Raw genomic sequence first — 27,464 nt, forward strand, 5'->3', positions numbered from 1 at the left:
AAATGCTATTATACACAGCTTAGAAAAAGGTATATGTCTTTCTATTCTTATTTAATGTTCTCCAGAGATTTGTCATATGTAACTTTCTCAATGTCTATTCAGGTCATTAACTACTTTTTTTTAATGTTCTGAATTGATATATCATGGTTTCAAAGGGCAGAATTCAAATCTACTGCTATATTTTTACTGTTTTTTCTTCTTGTAATTCATCAAACTTTTCTTTCAACAATTTAGATACTATGCTATTTGGTGCATTTATGCTTAGGGTTCTGCATGTATATACAGTTTTTGCATATTTCCATATGGGTCAAGTTGAGAGAGAGAGAGAAATCAGAACAAAAGGGAAAAATCATGAGAGGGGGAAAAAAAGCCTGGGGAAAAAAATGCATGAAAACACTATGTGTAGATTCATATTCATTCTCCATAATTGTATTTCTTGATGCCAGTGGCATTTTCCAACCAAAGTTTATTGAAATTGCTTTGGATTGCTGAATTATTAAGACCCAACTCTCTTATAGTTGATTCTCACACAGTCTTATTGCTGTGTACAATATTTCCCTGCTTCTGCTTGCTTCACTTACATCAGTTCATGTAGGCTTTTCTAAAATCAAGCTGGTTCATCATTTTTTATAGAATAATAGTATTCCATTGCTCTCATATACCATAACTTTTTTTTGCCATTCCTCAATAAATGGGTCTCCACTTCTTGCACACATTCTTTTAAATGGGAGCCCCACCTCTGTATATAAAAAGATTATCCTATTTAGGAAAAATTTTGATTATAGATCATGGAAGAGCATAGAAATTTGTAGTTGAAAGAGATCAGAAGATCAAGGAATTTAAAACCAGAGGGCATTTGAAGAGATCATCTAATCCAGTCTCTATGTTTTATTGGTAGGAAAACTGTATCCCAAGGAAAAGATTTGCATAAAGTCACACATAATTAGGTAGAGCCAGGATTAGAACCCATAATAAATGTGAACATTATACTGATTTTGCCTGTAATTTTGCATCCTTTGTACCATATTCTTATATGTAAATATATCTTTAATGGAAACTCTTTATTTCCAATTTACTTTTTCTAATCAGAAAACTAATCATAGAAATCTTAGCACTTTTCTAAATTACTCAAGATCTTGATTTCTAGATTTCATTAGAGATTTGAATAGTAGAAAATGAACTATAATATAAACATAGTCAATGCTTTGTTCTTAAAGTACTTTAAAAATAAACTTTAAAACTCCTGCCATCAAATTGACAAAACCCAATTTTTTTTTGGGGGGGGGGACTTTATTGTTCTTTAGAGGTAAATTTTAAATAGCTATGGATAGATCTATCTGTGAACTTCTTTTGAACTATCAAAACTGATAATTTTTCTTTTTAAGGGATGCTTTTTAGAGAGTTAGTCTTTAAGAACAGAGCTATTTTATATTTCAAGGAGAATAAATTCAGTTGGGTTTGCAGTAGTTCAAAATACCATAACAATGAACCTAGCATATTTCCCCTCTAATATAATTTGTTCATTCATGATGTTAATAGTGATAGCTAATACTGTACTCTATTACCTCTTATTTGAGTGATGCTTTTTTTCCTTTTCTTCAGGTTTCTTGAAAGCAGTTTTTATAAATTTTAAGCACTTGCACATGTGGATAAATCAAATCAATTTTTTCTATGTTCTGTTTAAGTTAAAAAAAAAAGTAATAATGCCATCAGGTAATTCATTTATTTTCAAGAATGCGTTATCTTGAACAAAATATGAAAATAAGCTATAGTTTTGGAAAGGGTGAAAGGAGTTTTATTAAACTTTTCGTTAATGCTATTGCATAATTTTACATTGCTTTTTGGATTCTGTTAAGAAAACCCATAGCTGCTGCAATTACAGGCTATAATTACCCATAATACATTGTCAGTGCAGTTAATGTTGAACATTTTTTATTGTTATGGTGAAAGATCATTTTTCTTGTCATTTAACTCTTACCTATCTATGGCCCATAGGTCATCATTATTAAATTTCAGATGTAAAGCTTTAATGTTTGAAATGACTAAAGATTTCTTCCTTGCATCTTTAAAGATTTAGATAACAATTACTGTGATATTTGTGAATTATTTTTATTCATTGATAGGCATATTTGATATATCTCGATTAATGTCAGAGTTGTGGTAACAATTACAGCACTTCATAAAATGTTTAAAACATACATTTTGAAGTTGAAACAAATGTGATTCCTGTGTGAAAAATATTCTCTTCTTTAAAAAACTACCTTGGAGCAGTTAGGTGGCACAGTGGATGGAGCATAGGTTCTCAGGAGGACCTGAGTTCAAATGTGGCCTCAGACACTTAACAAACATTTCCTAGCTCTGTGACCTTGGGCAAGTCTCTTAACCCCTATTGCCTCCCCCTTCCCTCTCTCAAAAAATAATATTAAAAAAAGAATACTCTTCACTTTTCAAAAAAAAGTAAAAGGAAATAAGATGTTTTCTGATCTCAAGAACAATTTAAAAGAGCTAGAGTCTAGTCGTAGTTCTCTCCTTTGATTGATTATTCCTGAAAAGGATATTGAATCAATATCTGGGGGATTTAATTTCTATTTCTGTAGTAAATCATACATGTAACTGACTAACAACAAAGGGGTCCCTGTCTATATTGGAAAAACAGGAATGGCACAGATATTTGAAGTAATGAAGAAAGGATGCAGTACTTAATTTGGATATGCTTCACATCACTATGCTCTAAGGATTCTAGCTTTCTCTTTATCTGTGGGATCTGTGATTCTATGAATTTTTTAAAAAACTAAAATAAGATATTAAGCTAATTATGAGAAAATATATGTAAATGTAACATTACTTTGTATTCATTGAATGAGCATTTATTAAATGTCTACTGTATGCTAGGGATACAGATACAGAAAAAGACCCTTTCCTCAATGAGCATACATTCCATTTGGAAAAAAAACAGACTATTCTAAGGGAGCCAAATGCAAGCTATAAACAAAGTAGCCACCATATAGTTTTCAGTGAGAAAATCTCCTATACACGTAGATGTAGGTGTAGATCTTAACCTTTAGGTTGATCCTAGAAAGAAACTAATAATATTGAGAGATGAAATTAGCAAGGGATAATATTTCATGCATGCTAAAAGAAAGGCACTATAGACAAGGGAAATATAATGTAAGGTGAAAATAGTATAAACATAGTTTACTGGAAGGTAGAATGAATGAGGGAAAGGCAAGTTGGAGTCTCGTTGTGAGGGGCTTTACTAAACAGAATTCATATTTTATCTTAGGGACATTGGAGTTTCTTGAGCAGGGAGAGATATAGTCAGACTTGTACTTTAAGAAAGTCATTTGTGTGGACTGGAAACAGAAACCAATTAGGAGGCTATTGCAGTAGAAGTGATAAAATTTTCACCACTGGAGAGATGATGAACATATACTGATTAGACTGGCAGAATGCAGCTTCTCTATTGAATTACTCTCAAGAATTATTTCCTCCCAAATATGCATTTCTTCATGTCTCTTTATAGCATCTAAACTGTACTTTGACTTTTTTTTCCCTAATTTTCCATGTCATATCTGTCTAGTTACTGAAAATTTAAAGCAGGGCTTCTTAGCCTGAAGTCCATAAATTCATTTTAAAATGCATTTTTCATTGAAAAAAATTGTCCTGAAAAGGGATTCATAGTTTTCATTAAATATTGCCTTTCTTTGTATCCTCAGTACTTAAAATAAGGGTTGGTGAGCTTAATAAATGCTTTTTGATTTGATTTAACTAGAGCAAGCTAGCAAAGTTAATGAATGACACACAAAAAATGAAGAACCCTTGTTTTAAGCAGGGGGTCCTCAAACAACAGTTGCGGGCCAGATGCAGCAGCTGAGGACGTTTATCCCCCTCACACTAGGGCTATGAAGTTTCTTTATTTAAAGGCCCACAAAACAAAGTTTTTGTTTTTACTATAGTCTAGTCCTTCAACAGTCTGAGGGACAGTGAACTGGCCCCCTATTTAAAAAGTTTGAGGACTCCTGTTTTAAAGCATCATGTTGGTCATTATTATGCATTTTACATAAAACCCAACAATAGCAACAACTTGGAAGATGAAAGCAGGACATTTTTTGAAATGAAATTTCATGGTTCATCAAAGCACTTAACTTTGTCAATATTTTCATTATTAGAGACTTTCTTTTATGAACCCTGTTATATATCACCAGTTTTCCTGTTGTCTGAATATATTATCTTTTAGTTTAGATGTATTGCATTTTTTATGCCATAGTTGGTTAAACTTGTTACCTGTTCTTATATCAGTCTTCATTTACTTTTTGATGTAAAATATTTCCTTTCTATAAAGGACTTGAGAAGCAGTGGGTACATTTGACTAGGAACCACAAAAAAGTTGGTATTTGCTTGTTGACACTACTAATTGGGATACTTTATATGGCTTGTTTCTTTTAATTTTGAAATTTTTATAATCTATCCTTAGTAAAAGAATGACAAGTATTTGTTTTCTGGTATCCATAGGTAGATTTTTAATCACATGAATCCTTAGTAAGCAATGATAGCCTAGCACCTAATATATATATTAATATTAATGATAAAAAGCAAAACTTGATGTAGTGTTCTCTTCTTCCTTATTCCCTGTTCTCTGTTTGGGTGCCAAAATGTGGTGTTCTTCTTTTCTAAAATATAATGGTTCTCCTGGAGCAGGTTTCTTGGGAGACCTCTGGAGGTAGCCTTAATTTCAGTTCAAATCAATAATCACCTCAAATGCAGCCAGGAGTTAAAAGTTCAGTTCTTTATTGTCTCTTCCAAAATGGCTTGGTAAGCTTTCCTTAGTTCTGACAGCTCTTGTTGCTAGTCCTTTGCCTCTGCTTCTGCCAGCTTCAGCCTCTCCCTTCCGAATCCCCAGTTCTGCCCGACTGCAGTCTCTAACTTCTCAATCTCTTCAACTGATTCACTGACTCACTTAGCTCCTTTTATGCTCTTTTAGAGGTGTAAACTTAAAGGTTCACTCCTGCTCTGAGAGTGGGATTGTGGGAGGTGTAATTTTGTGAATCTCCCAGACTTGTGAACTCTAATGTGTGAACTCTCAAAGCTGTAAACTTAAGCATTGTTTCTATCAATTCCAGTGAGTTAACACTTTGTTCAAGTTCTGGCTCATAACAACTTGATATTTATTTTAGGGGGGTGTGTGTGCTGTGTATTACATATTATCTCAGAAATTTCCTAGAGCTTAATCATTTTATGATTATCTTTGAATTGGATCATGCAATTTCAAGAAATTCAATAATTTTGGCAATGACCTAGGTAAAAGAATTAAGAATGTGCTAATTTAAAATAAAATTAAGAGAGTTTGATTCTCAAGAAGAATGAAGACTTTGAGAGAAAGTATCATATAAAGCAGGATAAAATCAGGGACTTGTTCAGCGTGGCATATTTGTTTGCCATTTTTGGAGCAGGCCTATGATTTCTGTAGTAACAGTGATAATAGTAATGATAATAGCATTTATATAGAATTTTAAGTTTTGTTAAGATCTTTACAAATATCTCATTCTCATAACTTTGTGAGATAGATGCTGCTGTTACTCTTGTCTTACAGATGAGGAAACTGAGGCAGACAGGTTTAAGGATATTTCCTAATGTCACATAAGTAGTAAATATTAGGGGTTTAGTTTTTAATTCATGGTCTCTTAATTTAAGATGCAATGCTGTCTATTGTGTTATTCAACTGCCTAGGAAATTCTGAATGAAAAAATTCCTCTACCAATACAGAATCATATCTTCTTAGCAATTTATTGGGTTAGTTGTCCTGGTGCACTGATAGTTACCCAGGATCACACAGCAATATGTATCAGAGGTAAGACTTGAACCCAGATCTTCCTAACACTGAGACCCACTTTTTATTCATTGCCCTCCCTCTTTTCTTGTTTGCTATTAGTGCTGTTTCATTTATATTTTTCCTTAATTAGTAATTTCTATTTGTCTCTTTTTATTAGAATTTTTTCACCTAATATAACCCTTCCTGTCTTTTCTTCTTTGTAACAAAGAAAAATTTAAATCAATAAAGCAGCCTTTCCTGACAAAATATGTGCTTTTAGTCCCTCACTTCTCTGTAAAGTGAATAGACAAAAAATGTATAGACAAAAGAATAACAAATAAATAATGGTGGAGTTTTGGCTAGGTATATGTATAAAAGAAAAAGCTTTGGGTATCATGGTGGACCACAAACTGAATTTAATTCGGTAGTGTAGACTTTTTGTGTTATTGAAGTCAACATGATTCTGTGAGTTCAAGAAGTAATCTAACCCCCATACATGGAATGAGCTCTCTACTGGAGTACTCTGTTTACTAGTTCATGTCACCCTCCTCAGAAATGGAGTTATTTAAGAAGGAAATGGTTAAGAGAAGGCAACAAATAAATTAAAGGAATAGCAGATTCTCCAACAGGCTTTTAGAGGAACTGGGATATTAAGCTTAAGATAAAGAAAAAGAAAACAAATATTATCTTCAAATATATGAAGATTTTTTTTTATTAGTGAGAAACTTATTAAATGTTTTCTGTGTCTTTGAGAAACAGATAACATAAAATAGGTTTAAGTTAAAATCGAGAATTTTGTTGGCTTGGTCAATCATCAAGTTGGGTATTTATTAAGTGCCTCTTATAATAGCCAGACCTTGTGCTAAGCACTGGGGATACAAGGGGAAAAAAACCCAGCCCTTGCAGGGTAGCTAGTTGCCGTAATGGATAGAGCACTAGCCCTGATGTCAGGAGGACCTGAGTTCAAATCTAGTCTCAGACACACCTAGCTGTGTGACCCTGGGCAAGTCACTTAACCCCAATTGTCTCAGCAAAATCAAAATAAAAACAGCCCCTCCTTCCAAGGATGTTATACATACATACAACAAAAAACCTGTGTACAGGATAAATGGGAAATCACAGGGGAGAGATACTAGCATGAAAGAAGATTTAAAAGCTTCTTGCAATAAGTGGGATTTTAGCTAGCACTTGAATGAAATCAGCAAAGCCAAGTGTTGGAAGTGAGAAGAGAGAGAATTCCAGGTATGATGACAACTTATGAAAATATCCAGAGTTGGGCAATGTATTGTTTGGTGCAGGGGATAGGCACCTAAGAAGGCACCATCCCTGGATTTCAGGGAGTATATGGGTATGAGTGGGTGTGAAATAAAGTTTGTGAGTAAAGGGGTAAGAAGACTGGTAAGATGAGGTTATTTTAGGTTGTAAAGCATTTAAATTTGACATACAAAAGTCTGTTTGATCCTAAAATATATTAGCCACAGGAATTCATTGAGGTGAGGAGGTAAGGGAAAGGTGACATTAAATTTGTTGAGTACAGTAGATATATACATAGCAGAATATAAAATTAGGGTAATACACTGGAATAAATCATTTAAAGAGGTTGTTGGGCTCTTCATTACAAGAACATCTTTTGAATACTTTAGGATTTTTATCTAATTTTATGATGTTTTGAAATTTTCTTCACCTCTCTGTTGACTTTGATGTTTGTTTTATGTGTATATGTGTAAAATTCCTCACATATATATGCATGTCTGTGTATATGTAAACATATGTACATGTGTATACATATTCCATTGAAACCACCATCCAAAAAAACAGTTAGGACTCTGTTAGACGCTAAGAACACAAAAACAAAACTGAAACAGTCCCTGCTCTTAAGGTGTTTTACATTCTATCTAGAAAATAATATGTAAATATACATATAAGTATATATAAAATAAATATAAAATAATTTGGGAGAAGAAGAGGGAGAGAAAAGACTTCATATAGGAGGTAGCACTTGAGCTAAATTGTTAAGGAACCTGGGAGGTAGAGGGGAGTACAATTCAGGCATCAAGGATGGATCAAGGCATATCATCATTAGGTATAGGAATGTGTGTGAGAATAGCAAAGTCAAAACCATAGAATGCATGATGAGAATAATGTAAAGGTAAAGTATAGATGTATAATAAACCTCAAAAAGCATGCTTTTAAAAATTTTATCATAGAGGACAAAAGGTTCCATTGAAACTACTGAACAGGAAGAGTGACTGAGTCATATTAGCAGGTGTATTGGATTAGAGGGAGAGAGATTGAGACAGAGAACTCAATTAAGATATGAAAAAGAGTCAATAGTCCAGGTCAGAGATGATGAGAGGCACGAACTAAAATAGTGGCTATTTGAATGGAAAGAAAGTAATGTATCAGTGAAATTTTATGGAGAGGGAATCAGTAAGATTTAACCATTGATTGAGCTTATTGAATGGAAATGTCTCTAGGATCAAAATGTTCAGATGTGTTTCTTTATTCTTATTGAGTTGAAATGTTCCTAGAACATAAACGTGCAAATGTATTCCTTTACTCTTACTCTTTGCTTTTGCATAGACTCATAAGAATTTTAGTCCTAGAAGAAGTCTTAGAGAGCTTCACACATCCAGCCCCTTCATTTTATAGCTGAGAAAACTGTGGTCTCAAAAGTTAAATGATGTGACTGAGATCACAAAAGGCTATAAAGTTAAAGAGCCTGTGATAGAATCCATATATTTTGATAACTTAAGTACTTTATTTTACCAAAGTTATCTTTGATTTAGTCCTTTATTTCTGGAAAAACAGTGTTCTTAAAGAATTGTTTCCTGAATTGCATGTGTTTAGCCTATTTTGGATTACTAGGGAGAAATATAACATGGAACAAGGTTTGGTTTTTTTTGCATTTTTTTGTTTTGTTTTTGTTTTTTTGCAAGGGTGAATGTTGAAAACTATCTTTTCATGTATTTTGAAAAATAAAAAGTATTATTAAAAAAAAATCAACTATCTAAAAAAAAAAAAAAAAAAAGAATTGCTTCCTAATGCAAAATGTTCCAAAAGCTTAGCAAATCTTTTAAGACATGCCATATAGAAAATTTGGGTGCTGAAAAGAAAGTAGTGAACATAAAAGGAAAAAAAAGAGGGAAATGCATTGTATTAATTTATAAAATGTCCTTCTTCATGCAGTATGAACCACGAGGACCAGGCAGGCCATTGTACCAAAGAAGAATTTCATCTAGTTCAGTACCGCCTTGTTCTGAAGAGTTAAACACTCCTCAAGATAGTCATGCTCAGGGTAAAGAGCATCAGGACCATAATAATCAATCTTCTTTCAACTATTCATCACCGGAGTTGTGGGTAAATACCACCTCATCTGCTCCACATCAGAACATTCCATGCAATGGATCCAGCAGAACAGCCCCGCCCAGAGAATTGTTAGGTAAGGCAAAACTTTTCAGCTTCCCTTAGACCTCCATGTTTTCTTGGCTTTCCTAGTCTTCTCTTTTTATCTCTTTTCCCAGTGCTTTAAGTCACTATTTTTGGACAGTATCTAGTCTGGTTAGTTATGCTTTAGAGAAATAAAGCATCTGCTTAAGTAGGACATATGTCTGGGATGAACATGGAATAAATACAAAACAGGCCAGTTTTTCCTTTGAAGCTGAAACCTTTTGTGACCTGTTATTCAGTAGATCAAGTGAGTAAGTCCTAGGAAAGTATTTGTAAGGGAGACTTACACATAATACAAGTAAAAATTAGTAAGTAACACATAATATAACTAAAAATAAATAATAAAAATTAGCTAAAGATAAAATGGTATATTCCATTATTATTACAAAACAATTATTTTTATAACAGAAAGGTGGAGAAGCAGATAAAGTGGCAGACCTGGATTCATCTTCCTGCATTCAAATATAATCTGAGATACTTAACCACTCTGTGAGTCTAGGCAAGCCACTTAATCCTGTTTGCCTCAGTTTCTCATCTGTAAAATAAACTAGAGAAGGAAGTGGCAAACTTTTCTAGTACTTTTGCCAAGAAAACCCCAAAAGGAGTTATGAAGAGTTGGACACAACTGAAACAACTGAACAATAATAATGCAAGGTAACAAGTTTGGGACATAGAAAAACCTGGTATATGTATGTTTCCCATATTTTGACAATCTGTTAATTGGATGTGGTAATCCAAAAATCATTTGGCATTTTCCCATGAGCCTTAAAATATCAGTATTCTTTTTTCTCTCTTTTAAATAGTCAGTGTTAAAAAAAAAAAAGAGAGAGAGAGAATTGCTTTGTTTGAGCTTCTAATGTTTTTTTACTTATAACCTAGAGATACTTATAAAATCAAACCTGTTATTTTTCAGGTAAATTTCTATGCTGGAATTTCTTAGTTTTTGAATATAAAATTAATTTTGTTTTTCTGCAAATAAGATATAATTGTTACTGACCTTTTTATGAGAATTTATAATGCAAGCATATTTTTATAACATTGGAAGTAGTAATGGCTTAGAATTTATTTTAAAATTTTTGTCATTATAGCTATTCTGTTTCAATATATATTGTAGTGATCTTTCAACAGAAACTTTAAGATTCTGATTTGACTTGATAAGTTAAAAAACAAAACAAGCACCAAATATCTTTCATTTCATTTTATTGCCTTGTCTAATAAAATTTTTATTTTCATTGTCAGAAGACAGTCATAAAATTCCTTAGTTATAAATACTAAATTAAATGTATTATAATCTTAATTCAAAGTCAGTCATGTCCTAAAGCATACTTTTCTGTTGGAATCATTGTTGAGAATAACATATTAATGAATAGGGATGCAATAGAATGAAAATATTAATAGCTACTTGGAGGAGTTGTGCCTTGTAAAGTCTAAAATTAAGCTTTTAAAGGTGAATAGAACCATTTACATATGAAAGGCAGGTATAGTAAAAAATACACTCGACTTGAAATCAGGAGAAACCTGGATTCAAAATTCCATACTTAGCTATTTTAACTGGCTTTTAAATTGTAGAAACATAGAATCTTAGAGGGGAAGGGGCTATAGGAAACATATAATCCAGCACCTTCATTTTATAGATGAGGAAAAAGACTAAGAAGGGTGAACTGATGTGGCAGGAGCCATGATGTGATGTTTCAGATATGTTTTGTTTCATGTCCATATGTCTTCTTTTTCTTTTGAACCTCCAAGTTACCTAAGAGAGTGCTGGTCCCAGGGACATTTGGCAACTTTACTGTTGCCATATAGGCAAATAAAATAGATTTTGAGAAAATGAGCAGAGAACCCTAATCCTTGTATCTGTACATGTATAGTGCTAAGGTTGCATTCTATTTAAATTCAGATGGAAGTTTTAAGAAAAGAATCACTATAATGTCAAATCTTGCTAGTTTAGAATTAACCTAAGGTGAAAAAGCCTTCCTAAAAACAATATTTAAAAAGAATGATATCTTATTTGTTAAATATAATACAGTAATTCAAGTTAAGTTTAGAGAGAATGGTGAGTCTACTTTATTTAATAGATGAAAATGTTAACTGTCATGCTTATGGACTAGTATAAGTAGTATTGGTTTTTGCTTATGTTAGGATCCTTCAAAGGTGATTTTTTTTGTTTGTTTGTTTATTTATGACAATCCATGTAGGTTACATTTTAAAAATTACCTTTCTCCCTTGTGTGGTCTTCTTCAGCAATGATGTAGTAAAATGGTGGCAGAAGTGGCAGAGAAAGACTGCTAAGAGTTAAATACTTTTTAGACTGTCAGTAAACTTTAGTATTGATTCAGGAACTAAATTATAGCAATATCAATAAAATCAGAAGAAATAATGAAGCTGAAGTAGAATGCACAGAAAGTAATTGACAGAGTAAGTTTATATATATTTTACATATATAAACTCAGAGACAATTAAAAAACAGCATTTCATGGAATATTTGGTTAATGTATATTACAATACTATTGAAAATATTTTGGGAAAAAAGAACCCTTTTAAAATAATTGCAGTTTATGTACCAGTATCAGTTGCTAAAAATGAAGTGGTAAAGAAATTCTACAAAGAATTGGAGAAGATGATCTTTTAAATCAAATCTGCTTATACTTTAACACTAAATGCCTTCAGGGAAAAAGTGAGTATGAGAAGAAATATATAAGAAAGCCTGAGTCAGGGAAAAGAGGCCAAAAGATTTCTAAATTAGCTAGAAGCCTTATACCTTTATATTTTGAGTACTTTCTTAAAAAAAAAAAAAGAATTAAGACACAATATAATCAGTATTATTTCAAAATAGAAGTAGTTGAGGGTAAAACTAATTTAAAGAAATGTGGCCTAGCAACTAAGCAAATTCATTCATTTGAGAATTAAATAATGAAAATGGAAAAGGACTGCCACAAACAGAAGAGAAATGGTAAAGATTTGGAAAATCCATTAAAACACTTTTTTTTTTAATGAATGACATCACACTTGAAGTATAACATTAGTCACAGTCACAAATGTACTTTAAAAGGAGGTAGAAATGATACTAAAAAGAACAAATATCAAGAGAGCATTGGATTTGATTAAATATATGTAGAAAAGATCCATGCTATAGGTGATAATTTTGTGAAGGCATTGAAGATTCTATGTACAAGGTATGGAAGCCAGGGAAGTTACTAAAGATGTAGGAAAAAAATCTCAGACCTTATTGATTCTGAAAAAGGTGAGCTAGGACATAACATTTTGAACACATGAAGTGCTCAGTACTATAGGTTTTCCCTTTTTAAAAAGCTGACAGTCAAGTTGATGTAACATCCATGAAACAGCAGTGATTAATATGAGAATATAAATTAGTTGGTACAGACTATTTATTATATATTTCTTCTATCTCTCTCTGATTCATCAACAAAGAATTCTGTGAAATAGGGGAGCAATAAGGGTTGGAGTAATTAGGCAAGAAGTATTGTGGTATTTAGGAAAAAACATTGGATTAGGAGTAAGAAGATAATATATAACTTCACAGTTCTCCTACATGCTATTTCTGTGACTTTGGGCAAGAATTTGGACCTTGATTTCCTCCATTATAAAATTTTGAGGTTGGACTAAATGATTTTAAATACTCCATTTCAGACTAAATCATAGGATTATAGGACCATTTGGAGCTGGAAGAGACCTTAAAATCTGTCCCCTTTTCGGTTCTATGCCAGGTAGAATGGATCACTCAGAATATCAAAGAAAAATAAACAATCCATTAAAAAAATTCTGTTCATATATATATTCAGGTGAAAGTAGTTCCCAAGGCAATTGAAATCCAATTTCATAGATAAAAACTTGTAAATATCAACAGCAAGGATGTTTAAAACAATGAGCCATAATGTTCTCCAGAGACTTAAGTAACTCCCCTACCAGAATCGTAGAACTTTGTTGATATTCTCCTTATATGAAGAGCTCATAACTGGGTCTTAGATCAATCCATACTGGGATAAAATTAATTCAAACTACCCCAGATCTATAGTATAACTTCTTTGCTTACAAAAGTATTGGCTGATATTGTGGAAATGTGAGAAATTAGTGCATGCCTCTTTAGATCCATTAGTAATGTGGCTCACAGGAAAGGATGTGAAATGCAGCCCTCTCATTTATAAATAAGAAAACTTAAGCCTGAAGAGTTTTAAGTGATTTGCCCAGGATCATATAGCTACTAAGTTTCTATGTAGTTTAGAATTGGGGTTTTCCTGGCTCCAAATTCAGTGCCTTATCTATTGAACTATGCTCTCTCTCTCTTATGAAGAAATTAGAGCTTAAAGAATTTCAATAGATAGAGAAGGGAGATGTAGATATCCCAGGTTGGGGTAGCAACATAGAATGTAAAGGAAATCAAGGAATGAACATACCTGCAAGTCATAATGTAAGGAAAGTGACTTCATTGGAATTAGAGGGCACATATTAGAGATGTGATGTGAAAAAAAGTTGGCTAGTCAGACAGACCAGGAAATTACAGCAATTGGTAGGGATTTTGAAATGGTTTAGTGATGGGTTTTGGCATTCAATTCAATACATGCTTATTAAGCACTTATCATTTTGCTAGGCCCTAGAATTGCCTTTATTTCTAGATATATATACCCTTTTCACCATCAAAAGTAAAACTGCCTATCCAGTAAATTGTTCCTTGTGACAAACATTTTAATAGGAAAAAAAAGGGGATTTTAGCAAAACCAACCGGCATATTATACATGTCTGAATTTACATGGATTAATTCACATTCATTATCCCTACTTCTGTAAAGTAAGGGAAACATTTTCCTAATTGTACTCCTGTGTCTTTATAATTCTACAACATTTATTTTTGTTTTTTCCATTTATATTGTTGTTGTCACTGCGTATGGCCAATAAACCTTTATTAAGTGCCTCCCATGTACCGAGTATTGTGCTAAATACTGAGGATACAAAGAAAGCTATCTAATGGAGGAAGATGACTTATCAAAAGAAGCTGATGGAGAGGGAAGGTTACTTGAACACAGAGGGGTTGGAAGTAATCTGAGGAATTGTGAGTTTCAGGGTTGACTTCATCTTGCAGGATGATGAGTTTCTGAAAATTATGTGATCCAGGAGGGCAGCTGGTTAGGAAATGTTGAGTTTAATATCCTAAGTTAGAGGATCAGGAAGAAACTCTCCAGTATCTAGCTTCTACCCTCTTTGATCAGAGGGAGGAAGGGTCCCCAAGGGCAGAGTGTGCTGATGATGTGTGAGTTTTAGGATAGATTTTATCTTGAAGAGTTTCTGAAGATCATGGCATCTAGGAGACATAAATTATTTTCCTGGTTTTGCATCAGTTTGTATGTCTGTGTTTTTCTGAATTCTTTATATTTCTTGTTTCTTGTGACCCAGTAATATTACTGGATTATATTATTGTAATTAATATTACATGTAATTCAATATTCCATGAATTATATTCAGACACTGTCCTCAGTTAGCATCTAGTTTTTCTTTTCTTTTTTTTTTTTTTTTTAGTTCTTTTCTACTACAAAAAAAGTCTAGCTATTCAAGTTGGTGTTTTTTTCCCCCCTTTGACCTCTTTAGAATATAGTCCTAACAGTAGTATGGACTATTTGATGGGACCAATTGATAGCTCCAACAACAGTGTATGAATGTGCTGGTTTTTGCGTAGCTGCTTCGACATTATATTTTTTCCATTTTTATCAGTTCTTCTGCATTATGTAATAAGAGATAATCCTTTATACTGTTACAAATTTCCAAGAATACATGAAATTAGATAATTTGAGGACCTACTATTAAATTATTTCTGTTTCTTCTTTGGTTTCAGCCCCATCAAAGCCCTTGAAATCCTCTGAGGATAACCTGAAATCTGAAAACCTTCAGCTGTCCAATTCCTTCAACTACAGCATGTTGCAGCATCTAGGCCAGTTCCCACCCCTAATGCCCAACAAGCAGATTGTGGAATCAAACGGCAACAGCCAGCCAAGTTCTGGGGGGAACAAGCCTATTATGTCCTACGCAAGTGCTCTGCGGGCACCTCCAAAGCCCAAACCTCCACCTGAACAGACAAAAAAGAAGAGTGACCCTTTGTCTCTGTTTCAGGAACTTAGTTTAGGTAGCTCATCAGGTAGCAATGGCTTTTATTCCTATTTTAAATAATCAGTTTTTTAAAAGAGAGAATCTGTTTCCTTTTTTGTTTGTGTCAATAGGATTAATATAGTTGGGCTTCATCTGTAGTTGCAACTATTCCTTTGTTTATATTAGTAAATATATCCTCACTTATTGCTTTTGCTGCTAGACTTGAAACTAATTTTTTAAACTTTATCCCATTATTTTGCATTTTCAATGTGGGTCAGAATTTTGACAACTTTTATGTAGAACAACAAATATTTTTAAATTTGTGTAATGTTACATATATGTTGCATTAAGCTAGCAGCTAAAAAGTTAATTGTGCAACTATAAAAAAAGAAAAAAAGAAAAAAATTGTCTAAATTGTATTTAAAAAGAAAAAAAAATTGTAAGTAGCATTTACATTTATTCAATAACATTAGTATACAATGCTGGGTTTCTGTACCAGAAATGGCCAGTTGATGTACAAATGTATGTTATTTTTGCTTAAATTCATTTTAATTTTTTTAAATAAAGGGGCAGCATCTTCTAAATACTTTTCAGTTTTATCAGTTTTTTTGTGAAAGGATGCTGCATTCTAAGACTTTTATAGTTTTAGATTCTGTATGATGTGGTATTGTAATCTCCATCCACTGTAGGATAGAGGTAAAAGTATTCTTTGCAGACACATTGAGTATACCACTGTTTTTTTAAAAAATATGCAAAAAAGCATTGGTATAATTAATGCCCTCTTATTTTTGGACAAGCTAGTATTTCAGGCTTGTTTTTAATGTTAATTTGATAGATTTTTAAAAAATGAATCATGAAGCTGAAAATAATTTTTAGGTATTGGTGCTTAGTAGAATTAATAATTATTTTAAAAAAAAATGCGTGAGTTTAGAAAAATACCTGGGTCTTTTCCCCAACTTTGCTTGTATAAATGTTTGTAATTTGGCTCCCCTCTGCCCTCATCCCAGTGGTATAAAGAATTGTGCCACTTTTTTCCCTCCTCCAGTAAAACTTTTGGTACATTATTTGATGTTTACATTAAAATTTTACATTATACATGGAAATTCAAATATTTGCTAACTTATTTGAGGAACATCATTGAAGAAGAGATATGATGTTTGCCAAAGTTGTATCCTGATTTAGCTAACTCTTCACTATGGCAAAAAATGACCCTTTTGTTTTCATGTGAATTAGTTCTTCATAAACACTCCATGAATTTATCCTTAAAAAAAAAAAAAAATCGAAATAGATATCTTAAGGTTTTCACAGCCTATAAAATATTTTACATGAATTTTGGACAAAACCCAAAGAAAAACTTTAACTCTTAGACATTGTGGTCTTGTACACTGTCCATTCACCCTTTTGAAGTGATGCATGTATTTATCAAAGCCTAAATTTTAAATTTTTTTTTTTTTTTTTTTTTTTTTTTTTTTGTCTAAGAAGATGAGAATGGGAAGTATTAAAAGTCAACTTTGCCCACGTGGCAAATCATTCAAAAATTGTTTGCATATTTTTAAATTGGCCATCCTTTGTTATAGAAACACATTTATGAAGTTGAATTAGGAAGAAGTAAGGGTTAAAATAATTTTCTCTCATTTGACTAGAATTCAGTTTAATTAAAAATTTATGTGATTTTTACCAATTTTTAGAGTTCCTTTAGTTGAAAGACAGTAAACTACATTAGTGAGTATAATTTCACCTTGCAAATAATAGATAACCAACTCATACTCAGTGGCCTGCACAATTTTGAAGGATCACTTTAAGTCACATTTGAAATACCAGCCCAATAAGGTACAATACATTTTCCATTTATGAGCCAAATTGAGAAGAGATAGCCATATAATTTATTTCTTATGAACAATAATGTAACCAAAAATAAAAGAATAAAAACAGCCCTTGTCAAATATGATGAACATTTCCAAAATATAAAAAGAATTTTAAAATGTGGAATTTTTATATTCCTGGTCTGCAGTTATTTGTGAATGTGAACTTTCTAGCCTGTGATGATGTCCTTATAAAATGTGCAAGACTACAATGCGTTAGATAGATTTCAATGCATTTCCATAATACTAAGATAGCACTGTAACTTCAGGGTCTTCAGCTCTTGGAGTAATCTCTTTATTCTGTTTACCATACTTGAACATTAAAAAAAAATCAGTTGCTAATTTTTGTTTATTTGTGACTTAGCTAACTAGTTCCCTGGAGGAGACTATATGCATATCTTACCAACTTATGCAAATATACTGATAATCAAACTTGTGATAAAGAAGTTATTGTAAAAGTTGAGGTGACAAATCCATTCAAAGTGCTATTTCAGAAATGCAATATGTATATATATAAACACATATGTGTATATGTATGTATACAAATATATATGTATATATATATATAAATACACATATGTATGCATACATCTCAAGCACACATAATACAATATTCTATAGTACAAATGTTTTTCAGTAGCAGATACTTGATTTTCAGTTTGTTTCCAAGGCCAAGGATGCTGTTTCCATCTGTTTTTTTTTTTTTTTTTTTTTTTTCCAGGGATCTGCACTGAAAGTTTATTTTAATCTTTAACAAGCTTACTCTTTAACTTTTATCATCACTATTTAATGCTTATTTTCCTACCACACTTTTTAGTAGTTTATATTATTGGGTACAGAGTAGCTTTAAAAAATTTTTTTTTGAGCAAACATTTTTAATAAGTAAAAACAAAGCCAGAGAAGTTTTGGAGGTGATATGTGACTTTGTTCTCTAAATGTTGTTGATTCTGTTTGTCTGGTGTTTGATAAGTAATACAAACATGGTTGAATAAGAGTCTTTCAGCTCTTAGACTTCAATTAAGGGCAAGAATATCCTGATATATTTCTTCAATAGTACCAAGTACTATTAAGTTCATTGTCTTTCCAGGGCAGAGTCTTCTCAAATGAGGTAAATTGTTTGTTTGTCTTTGTACTTCTTCTGTTCTTTGTAACACTCTGAAGGAAAAATTTTTATTCGTTTTACTTTTTAATTTTACTTCTGCATGAAAATTTTAAAACCCTGAAATGTCTTTTTTTGACAATTAGTTTTGTGAAATAAAATGTTCATGTGAAATTTTTTTCTTAATCTAAACATGAATTTTTGCAAGTATAAAATTCATTATCACTCTTAAACACACACACATATGTATGAATATGCATACATATATATTTTTTAAGTATCTTTTGAGGCTTTTTTCCTCCATTTCTTTCCTTTTTCAGATTGTTGCAGGAAGATTTTCTTGGTGGGAGAAACAATTAATAAAATAGTTCATAACTATTTAAATTTATTTTTTCTCATAGATATGCTTTATTCTATCCCTTTTTGTGTTTGTCTAACAAAGTGCTTTGTGCTGCTTTTGCATCAGAGGGTTTAGAACACATTCAGATTCAATATAAGCATTAATTGCTTTTCTGAAAGAATCGCAGATTTAATAACATAAAAAAATTTTACTCTATACACATAATCAGTTACAACATCATAAACTCAAAAGACCTATTTATGGGAACATTTCCCTGTTAGAATTTGCTGAAAAAGTTATTGGAATTTCCTAGCTTTGGGTATAATTAGCATCTCAGCCTTAATACTGAGTTATTATAGCCACGTTGACTTCCTATTTTAATATTTTCTATGTATCTCAGGAGCAAAATTATAGGCTTATGTGAATTTTCTTTTGTTTCCTATAGTGGAGGCTTGTCAGGGAATGGACAGAAAATTTCAGGGTGAATTCTTGTATTTTTATTACTGTTAAGTAAACTAAACTTACTAAATAGTACTTCAAAGGATAGACACCCATTACATGACGTTGTTTCATATTGGAATTGATAGGAGACTCTCAGAAAAAAAGACAAAGTAAAAAATTTTAATGAATCAAAGAATGTAATTTTCTGCCTTAAAATGATATCTAGTACATTTATCTCACACACACACAAACACACACACACACACACACACACACACACACCTTAACCCTTAGAAAATATTTTGTCCTCTTGTTTTGGACATCTAGTCCTTTTTAAGTTGACCTTTAATAATACAGAAAACTTCCATATCTATTACTACCTTATATATTCCCATCTTGCACCTTAAAGATTTCAGAGTCAAGTTTTTCACCTTTCATCATCTTATATGATTTAGTTATGAACCATCTCTAGAAACCATGAGTAATGAAAATGAACTAGCCACAATTTTTATTTAAAAAAAAAATCTATCATAGTGGCATCACATATGTCTTCATTAAAGAGAAAGGAGCAAGAGTAATGCTAACTTAGAAAAATTGTTCCTTTTATTAGAATTCTTCTATTTCTTTAATCAAGAATAGATGCATATTTGCTATGATTCTATTGCATGCTGCTAAACTTCCGTTTGCTGCCTTCATCCCTGCTTCATAGCAATTCTGAGGCTCTTCTTCAATTTAGTAAAATTCACTGATGTCATCTCTTGTTTAAAACATTTAAACAATGACACACTTATCGTTTCTAAATCAGAATGCAAATTAAATGGATTTTCTTTGTTGTTATACCCAATATTATATTCTGGCATAATCTGAAAATGAAATTTAAAGAGACAGATTGATGCTGTGGTGATGGAATTTTCTTTGTCAGAAATGATGCTGAATTTAGAAAAGTGAACTGGTATGGACTCTGTCATAAATGAAAGAATTATGATAACTTGAACTATGCATATTTCAGTAGTTTCAGGTGTCTGAGGGGTGTTAGACCATCAGACTTATCTTTATTTGCAATTTTCTGAACAGGGTTTGTTTTGATACAAAAACTGGCATAAAATCAATAAGTTCCAATATATGACTTTATTCATTTATCCAAGTGACATTGTTTGGAACACTCTTTAAGAGTTTCTACCTCCTACACAAAGAATGATCCATTGTCCCTTTTGTTTCTTCATTATGCATTTGACTGGGCAGGAATCACAGAATTTTCAGAGTTGAAAGAGACCTCATATTCAGAAATACTTAATAGGGGGGTGGGCCGGGAAAAGCTAATTTAAATTTTAGTCTCAAGATGGATTGATTTCTAAAATAAATTCTGCCTTTTTTCTTATCAAAATACAAAAGAAGAAAAAACAATCAGACCAAAATAATCTTATTGCTCTTGTTTTTGAAAAAATAAGGATTAAGACCACATGGCAAAGTTTCTAGAATAGATCATCTAGTAAAACCTAAGTCCTTGTTTATAAATCTATCTTTAAGAGAAAATTTTGAAACTTAAAGAGAATGTTGAGTACCTTTTTTTCTACATTGCATTTTCAGAGTATGGCAACACAAGGCTATTGGATCACAGTGTTTCCATAATTCTCATACTACGAACAGAGACCTTTAAACTGATTATATTTTCTGGCCTGGTGCCACTTCATACACTTGGCTCTTAGACAATAGTTTGTAAACTCTTACAGTTTCAGGATAAGTTTCGTTTAGGCACACTCTTGTCAGTACATTTTTCTAAGACAGGAGAGGGAAAAGGATGCAAAAATACAGTGTAGATGTGGTTGCCTGGTAATGAAGTACACTTAGATTCTGATTTATCTACAAGAGAGGAGAAGCATCAGCAGAAAAGCATTTTAAGTGCCTAATTATTCTTGGCACTATAGAAATGGATTATCCCAAATAACAGATAATTGAGTAAATTACATTTTAGAGTTTAGTTTTTATGTTTTTCTCAGGCTAATATTAAAATATTTTGCACTCCCAAGACACACACAAACAAGTATTGGATTAGGTGATCCTATATGTGGATCATTCACAAAATAGAAAAAATATGGCAGATAGTTTAATAATGACATTGCTAAATGATGTTTTCATACATATATAAATTTGGGGAACATGCCATCCACACACCATGAATAAGTTAAGGTGTGATGAGAAGGAAACTGTAATGTAATCAAATGAGGTGCCTTACCTGTTTTAAGACTTTTGTTGTTTTTTTTTTTTTTTTTTTTTAACTAACATTTACCCAGCAGTGAAATTTTGATAGTGTTAGAGGTATTTCTTCAGGTTTTTAATTTGACTTTAGAATTCCTGAAATGCTAAGCAGATTGGTTGTTTTAAAGTAAAAGACTTAAGGGAAACAGTGAACAATGTAGTCCTTTTAAGAGCAAGATTTCTCATTCAAGCTGATTAGTAATCTTCAGTATGAAATACTTATTTATATGTTTAATGTTTAGTTTATCTTGGCTCACCAATGTGGATTTACAGTTTATTTTTACTGCTTTGCTGTATAAAATGTCTTGTATGAGGAACCTCTAAATATTGGAAATGGAATAATTATTAAATTATTTCATCTGTGCTGAAGGTTTTCTCCAATATGTCCGATACCTAGAACCTCTTTCCTGTGTTTGGCAAGGTTCTCCCTAGATTAGCTGGATTTAATTATATGCAAATGAGGTTCCAAGACTCATTTGCTTCTAATAAAGCCAGATTATAAGATTATAGTGTTTTTTCTTTTAGTGTTAAGCATCTGACTTGGAATTTTTGGAGATCTAGTATCCCAGGCAAATAGGTGCTTGAAATACCCCTTGTCAAAGTTATGAAGGTAGTAGATTGTATTATAAGGTGTTCATTTTTCTGATACTCAAGCAAATATGTTATCAAACATGGCAATTTGAAAAATGAACACCTTGAAAAAATATCACTTATCCAGAATTGTTTAGCCCAAACCATGCTACTTTGTGCATAGCAGGATTATATTGAGTTGTGTGTGGAAAAAGAATAATAAAGCTTTGTGATTGATCGTATGAAAACAAAAGTGGTAAGTTCCTGTGTCCTAAAAGGAAAACATTTACTAATTTTGAAGGTATCTAATCATGCTTTACTTGTAGCAAATACATCTATATACTTTTGTTTTATCCCTGAGGTTAATTAGTACTTCACTTGAATGGCTCCAAGACCCCCCCAAAAAATTTATCTTTAAAAAGTGAAAGCAATTTTGATGTTTGGTAATAATGACCTTAAAGCTACTCTGTAGAACTTTTTTCAGCTTAATTTTTAGATTAATTAATTTCAGCCACTTTGATTCTTCATGAAATGCTTTCAGATAATGGGGCTTACAGTACCTACAGTGTAATTATTGTCTTGGTGCAGTCTTTTTTGTTTTGTTTTTAAAGTTTAATGATAACACAAAATGTATTTTCCTGCTACATTTCAAATGTATTTATAATAAAATACCTTTTTAATAATGTCATGATTATCTGTGTATTATATGTGAACAAATTTCATTTTTCTACATCCTTGCAGATTGCTCAGAATTCAGGCTTCTCTCAGAAACCAACGAGAGTACTTGGATTTAAATAAAAATCTGTTTTAATAAAACTCAGCAGAAAATTTAGCCAAGATGCTATGCATCTTGCTTTTTTTGCATTAGTTTATGACTTTCCTTAAATCCTAGGAACACAACACTATCAAAAAGTCTTGTTGACCTTCTAACTGTTGGAAATTTGAAAACTTTAAAGTAGACAATAAGCATCTTCCACATAAATATTTAACATAGATGTTTTGAATGTGAGAATGAATTGCTGTTATTAAATTATTTCATCTGAAGGTTTTTTTCAATCATGTCTGACCCCTAGAGCCTCTTTCCTGTGTTTGGCAAGAGTCTCCTTAGATTAGCTGCTTAGATTATCAAGAGGTTGTTTTCTTGGACCAAGATTTCTTACATAATTTATAAATTAACATACATCCTCACATAAATGTATATGTGTGTGTGTATCTGTATGTGTACTTGACAGTGAAATGTTGACAAGGATTTATTGTTGACTAAGAAAATGATGCAATCTGTGCACAAAATGGCTCAGAGTAAGAGTCTATAAGACCTGTCTTAAAACCTATCTCGTTTTGTTTTTTGGAAGAGATAATTATCCGAATCTGCCATAGTGCAATTTATAGAATGCTTTATGTGTCATGACTATTTTATTCTTGACATTTGATTAAATGGGCTCCATAAATCTAACTTGAATGTAATAGACAAGTAAAAGTAAACAGAATAAAATGTTTATGATCAGGACAATAACTCCCATTCTTTGCAAACGAATTAGGGTTCTTTAAAAAAGCATCTCATTTTCTATGGGATAAATTGCTACAAGATGACATAAATCTATTTAAAATTTTAAAGAAAAATTAAGAAAAAGACTTCGTATATAAAAACATCAAGAGAACATCAAGAATTGGCCCTAGAATGAGTGATTTTCAGAGGGGAAAAAACAAATTTGATATATTTTATGCCCTTTGTATCTTTTTTATAAGACTGGTATTAATGGGGAAATAATTGATAATAAGTAAAATAATTGATAAAACAATCACCATTTGTCAAAAGCACTCAAATAAAATATTTGTGTAATGATGTTCAGGGAAAGCATGAGGATGAATAGAGAGCTTGGTTTAGTGGATAAGCGGTCTAGAATTAAAAAGTGGGATGTATTTAAATTGCTAAATCAGGAATATCTGAAATACATTGAAACTACATAAAAACTTGCCATTAATTCATGATGATATAAGTACTCTAAGAATCCCTAGACTACAATAGCTATTGATGCTTAAATTTTTTAGCATTGTCCTGATTTCTTAAATCACAACCTTTTTCTTAGAATTTGAAAACCATATGTGTGTTGTATTCTATCAACAATAATAATGACTAACATTTAATTAATTTGCAAGCTTTAAGGCTTGCAAAGTGATTTACATTTCCAACTCAATAGGATATATTAGATTGAAATAACCTACAAGAACGTGTGCTACTCCAACACTGGTGATATTTGTCCGTGTAGCCAGAAGAAAAGTTAAGAACTTTGATGAACAACCAGCAAATATTAAAAAGCTTACTCTATGTCCAACATTGTGCAAGCTACAGGGGGTAAAAAATATAAATGTGATATAACCTACCCTCAAAGAATTTATATGTTCTGTAATTGGAGAGGAGGGAAGGGAACATACATGAAAAAGTAAATTTTAAAATGTGTGGATGTGCGTGTGTGTCTGTGTCTGTGTATGAAATACTTTGTATTTCTGGGAGGAGGGAGGAACAGGATACTAATTGTAGAAGGGAGAATCAGAACCTTGTTTAAAGGACCCTGAATTTGATGAAGTCCCTACTCATTTTAATAGAACAGAGGCTAACACTTTGCAAGAAAGAGCTGCCAGCTGTGGAACTAGATGTGCACAGTAGTTAGCAAAAAGGAAACGGTCAACTTGCTAGTTGACTGAGAATGGGAGCAGAAGGCACTCTGGTCAGAGGAACCTCCTCTCTTTGGTCTGTTGGAGTGAGGTATGCAAATAACTCTAGCCTTTCCCACCATTTTTCAGGCACATCTCCATAAATTCTCTTTACTTTGGACTTCTTACAAAGGCCTGAAGATAGAAGAAAGGATTGTTTCACCTCCTCTGCCAGTAGTGTACATTTTATTGACCCTGAAGTTCCTTAGATCTTGCAGTATTTCTACCTTTCTGCATACTTTTCTTTTTTTTCTTTCTTTTTTTTTTTTTTTAATTTAATAGCCTTTTATTTACAGGTTATATGCATGGTTAACTTTACAGCATTAACAATTGCCAAACCTCTTGTTCCAATTTTTCACCTCTTACCCCTTACCCCCTCCCCCAGATGGCAGGATGACCAGTAGATGTTAAATATATTAAAATATAAATTAGATACACAATAAGTATACATGAAAACCGTTATTTTGGTACAAAAAGAATCAGACTCTGAAATATTGTACAATTAGCTTGTGAAGGAAATCAAAAATGCAGGTGTGCATAAATATAGGGATTGGGAATTCAATGTAATGGTTTTTAGTCATCTCCCAGAGTTCTTTCTCTGGGCGTAGCTGGTTCAGTTCATTACTGCTCCATTGGAAATGATTTGGTTGATCTCGTTGCTGAGGATGGCCAGGTCCATCAGAACTGGTCATCATATAGTATTGTTGTTGAAGTATATAATGATCTCCTGGTCCTGCTCATTTCACTCAGCATCAGTTTGTGTAAGTCTCTCCAGGCCTTTCTGAAATTATCCTGTTGGTCATTTCTTACAGAACAGTAATATTCCATAATATTCATATACCACAATTTATTCAGCCATTCTCCACTGATGGGCATCCACTCAGTTTCCAGTTTCTAGACACTACAAAGAGGGCTGCCACAAACATTCGTGCACATACAGGTCCCTTTCCCTTCTTTATAATCTCTTTGGGATATAAGCCCAGTAGTAACACTGCTGGATCAAAGGGTATGCACAGTTTGATAACTTTTTGAGCATAGGTCCAAACTACTCTCCAGAATGGTTGGATTCGTTCACAACTCCACCAACAATGCATCAATGTCCCAGTTTTCCCGCATCCCCTCCAACAATCATTATTTTTTCCTGTCATCTTAGCCAATCTGACAGGTGTGTAGACTGCATACTTTTCTGAGCACAGGTCAACAACTAAGTATATTGACGAACTGACATTTATAACTTTAGCAGTTACCTCATAGCTAATCCAGGGTTGAAAATCCCTAAACTTTAGATTGGGTGCCAATCACCTTTAGAGGATTTGTCTAACAGCATTCTCTTTAGGGAAGAAGTCAAAAAGAGTGCCCTGAAAGTCTAGAAGAAAAGTAATTTGATGAGAATCTAGGAGATCTGGACATTACCAGTCCTCTATAATAATTAATGTGAGTTTCTTAGTGCAGGTCTGAGATGAATGTGAAATATCTATTCAACAGTCTCAAAAAGGTTTTTAACTTTGGGGTTTGGGTAAATAATGTGATTTATGTTCCATCTATTTGTATTTTTTATCATTTTATTTTCAAAAGAAGATATATCTTTCTCCTGTTGTCCTACATTGAAAAAGCAAGAAAAACAAAATGGATAACAAACATGTAAAGTCAAGTAAAACAAATTCCCAAACTGTCCAGGTCCAACAAAATATGTGTCAGTCTATCACCCATCTTGAGGTGGGTAACGTGTTTCATTGAGTCCTTTGGAAGTGTGGTTGGTCATTTTGTTCATCAGAGTTTCCAAGTCTTTTAAAGATTTTTGTCATTAAATAAATGTTATATGGTAGAGTCAAGATGGTCAAGGAAAGGTAGGGACTTGCCTGAACTTTTTCAAATTCCCATCCAAACAAATTTAAAATTAATGGAGCAAGAGAACCAACAAAAGGATGGGGTGAAGAATTTTCTAGCTCAAGGAAACTTGAGTCAGCAGCAAAGTTCTGTCTTACTGGGGTGAGAATGGAAAACAACCCAGTACAGGCCATACCCCAGCAAGCTAGCAGCATGCCATAGGGAAGACAGATCTTCCTTCAGGGGGAAATGAATCAATGGTAGCAAATTCTGGAGCTGAGATCCATAGACAGTACGAGAATGAGGTAACTGATAAGGTGGCTACTCACAGAACAGAGCACAGGCCAAGAGAGGAGTGTTCACACTAAATTATATATATATATAACTTAGACTCCCAGAACTAGCTTGGAGAATAGCAGTATGAAAAACCTGAAACTTGGGAAAATACCCCAGCTCCTTAGCAACAGAGCCTATTTTTCACATAAAGTTAAAAGTGAAGAAGCTGCAAAAATGAATAAACAACAAAAAAGAATCTGACCACAGAAAGTTACTCAGTAACAAAGAAGATCAAAATACAAACTGAGAAGACAGCAGAGTTAAAACTGTTCTATCCAAAGTCTCAAAGAAAAATGCGATTTGGCTTCAGACCCAAAAGTAATCCCTGGAAGAGCTCAAATTTAAAAAAACAAAAAAACACAAAGGAAAAATTGGGAAAAAAAAATGAGTGAGTTATGCAAAAAAAATCATGAAATCATTTCCGAGTTAATAGTTTGATAAAGGAGACACAAAAAATACTTAGCAAAATAGAGCTTAAAAAACAAAATAAGCCAAATAGTAAAAGAAGAAAAAAAAATCCACTGTAGAGAGGAACTTATTAGAAAGCAAAATTGACCAAATGGAGAAATGTACAAAGAGATCCCAAAATTAAAACTCCCAGGAATATTATGTAACTGACTTCTAAAGCTCCAATGTTGAAGAGGAATATTGCAAGCATTAGAAAGAAACT

The 27,464-nt window shown here is 32.5% G+C and overlaps 1 protein-coding gene across 1 annotated transcript in view; it reads left to right on the forward strand.

Annotated features, from left to right (window-relative positions):
• The window catches only part of HELZ (helicase with zinc finger), a 118,490-nt gene extending 99,158 nt beyond the window's left edge, over nt 1–19,332 (forward strand). Inside the window, exons 17-18 of the mRNA XM_031968638.1 lie at nt 8,999–9,251; nt 15,101–19,332. Coding sequence (XP_031824498.1) covers nt 8,999–9,251; nt 15,101–15,432 — 585 coding nt within the window. The 3' untranslated portion in view covers nt 15,433–19,332. The remainder of the gene's footprint in view (nt 1–8,998; nt 9,252–15,100) is intronic.
• The last annotated feature ends 8,132 nt before the right edge of the window (nt 19,333–27,464 follow it).

This window comes from Sarcophilus harrisii, chromosome 4 (genome assembly GCF_902635505.1).
Source record: "Sarcophilus harrisii chromosome 4, mSarHar1.11, whole genome shotgun sequence".
Taxonomy (NCBI): Eukaryota; Metazoa; Chordata; class Mammalia; order Dasyuromorphia; family Dasyuridae; genus Sarcophilus; species Sarcophilus harrisii.